We start from the raw sequence: 2,500 nt of genomic DNA, 5'->3' as shown, positions 1-2,500 counted from the left end.
AGGGAGGGAGGGAGAGAGGGGGAGAGAGAGAGTGAGAGAGAGAGGGAGAGAGAGAGGGAATGAAAAATAATGTATCAGGTTATGAAATAGTTTTTCCTTCTCACGTCGTTTTAATCTGATTACATTTTGACGAGAGTTTTTAGTTCTTCTTCCAACTTTTTTAAGGACTTCAGCCTTCATCCGTCTCTTTGGTCGACGTATTTATCACCACAGTCGTTTCCCACCGAGAGAGAGAAACAGCAGGATCTGCGAGTTTTTTAAAACTCTTTTCATTTTGGGAAAGTCGGAGCGTTCGTGATTCACACCGACGGCTGATTAATAACCGTCGTCATCGCGAGTCGGAAGAAGAGAAACATTTTCAAGAAATTTGACTAAATGCTGCAGCGGTAGAAGTGGGACTCAGATCTGGAGAAATATACGAGTTCCCCGCAGTACAAGAACAAAAGTATTAGCATTAAAAATACACTCAAACCACAAAAATGAAAAGTGATATTATCTGCGGGTCCATTTTGGTCCATTTCGCAGGATGAGATCACAAACAAAGTCACGAACTTCACGTCACTCGCGGAATATTCACGTAACGATATGTCGCGACTGACGTCCGTGAACGTATTCTCAGGTTGTATTTACTCGACACAAAAAACGTATAACGCGACGCGAGACTTTGCGTTTGGCATGAACGCCGCGTTACGGAGTGAACTCGGACTTCCGTTCTCTTTCAGTTTGGTTTACCTGCAGAATGTTGACGTGGCAGGAGGCGTCTCCCACGAACGCCTGGGCCTCCTTCACCGTCATGGCCTTGGAGAAACCTCGACCCTGAGGGAAGAGGGAGGAGAGGAGAGAGAAGAGCGAGCTCAACGGATCTGGAGTCGGGAGGTTTGATTCCTGAGAGCAACATTGTGTAGGTGGTCGCCCGTCCTCACCGTCACGATGATGATGCTGGTCTCGGTGATGACGTTCTTGGCGAGGTCGTTGAAGCTGGGGTCCGGGTGGTAGTCGAAGTTCTTCAGCTCCTCTCTCACGTTGTCCAGCTGCAGGATGGTCCGGAGGGACTGAGGGTCCAGGGACGAGTTCACCGGCGGGGACAAGAACTGCAGCACCGTGTCGTTCTTGCTCAGAGTCTCCTGCACGAACTGGGGGCGACACGGAGCGAGAGGGAGACGCCGTGTCACCACCTCGTCCATTTGGTTTTCTTCAGATGCTGTCGGCTGCAGCTACGAGTTATTCTCATCACTGACTAACGTGCCACGAAACACAATCAGTTCAGAGAACGTGTGACAGAAGAAAAGCATGAAACAGTGAATGTTCAGCCCCCCCCCCCCCCCCCCCCCCGCCTCCCTCTATCTCCTCCACGTTCAGACGACATCTTCTGATGAAGCCATAATAAAAAAAACACTTCACCTCCTCGTCCCTGAAGTGAATCTTTTCTTCTGTCACTCAAAGTTATTCAGCAGTGAAATAGAAGTGTCACCCCCCCCCCCCCCCCCCCCTGCAGACAGAAACATGTCGAGACGACATATTGTGCTTTTATTAAAAAGTGTTTCCACGTCTGATGAGACGTCGTTCGAATGACGGCAGCTTTATTACTGAACCGACTTGAAGTGACTCTAAAGACACAGATTATTAAAACTGACATGTATTGTGGAGTATTTGAATAAAGACAAGGAGAATACTCAATAGGCTATTTCACTTATTTTAGAACAGGTTTTTTTCATATTTTCATATTTTACTAACCCCAACCCTTTTCTTTTTTAGATCAAACTCAAACTTTTTAAGACACTAAGAAGACTGTAAAAACTAAATTCTGGACAAGAATACTGTTTAGACTGATTTCATCTTTCATATCACAGATTTTATTTAACGTTTGATTTTTCCATTAAGATTAGGTGTTTTGTCGTTGCTCCGTTTTGATCCGTACAAAACAACGAGGAGCTGATCTTTATTCTCGTCCTCCAGTCGTTGATGTTTTCTAACAAAGTTCTTACGAGGTGAGGACAAGACAGAGGGGCTGAAGAGAACGAGGGAGAGAAAAAGAAGATTTGTAGCAGCGATAAATAAAGAGTTGGAGGACGAGGAAAAGAAAAAGAACTCGGAACTATCTGCAGAGAAGTGGAGCTGGAAAATAGAGAGGAAATGAAGGAGCAGAACGAAAAGGAAAGAACCAGAAAACTCCATCAATCTGCTGCCACGGCAACACACACACACCCACCCGCACACGGACACGCACACGCTCACGCACACGCTCACACACACACACACACACACACTCACACGCTCACACACACACACACACACACACACACTCTTACCTCTTCAGAAGCGGCAGCCTGTGAGAACTCCTCAGCGAAGTCGGAGGGCTGGACTCTCACCGTGGCTCTCTGGATCAGGTCAAAACCATTTCCCACCACCACGATCCTCCGACCACCGCTGCACACACACACACAGGCGCGCGCGCGCACACACACACACACACACACACACACACACACACACACACACA

The 2,500-nt window shown here is 47.4% G+C and overlaps 1 protein-coding gene across 3 annotated transcripts in view; it reads right to left on the bottom strand.

The window, feature by feature from the left end:
* LOC118289320 (plexin-B2) overlaps positions 1 to 2,500 on the bottom strand; it is a 90,815-nt gene that overhangs the window by 9,688 nt on the left and 78,627 nt on the right. For all 3 annotated transcript variants that reach the window (XM_047336310.1, XM_047336312.1, XM_047336313.1), the window contains 3 exons: positions 2,310 to 2,427; positions 924 to 1,133; positions 733 to 816 (listed from right to left, as the gene is read on the bottom strand). In XM_047336310.1, the coding sequence (XP_047192266.1) occupies positions 733 to 816; positions 924 to 1,133; positions 2,310 to 2,427 (412 nt within the window). The remainder of the gene's footprint in view (positions 1 to 732; positions 817 to 923; positions 1,134 to 2,309; positions 2,428 to 2,500) is intronic.

The sequence above is a fragment of the Scophthalmus maximus genome, chromosome 12, assembly GCF_022379125.1.
Source record: "Scophthalmus maximus strain ysfricsl-2021 chromosome 12, ASM2237912v1, whole genome shotgun sequence".
Taxonomy (NCBI): Eukaryota; Metazoa; Chordata; class Actinopteri; order Pleuronectiformes; family Scophthalmidae; genus Scophthalmus; species Scophthalmus maximus.
Note: the sequence above shows the minus strand (reverse complement) of the source record. Positions and strands in the feature narration are given on the sequence as shown.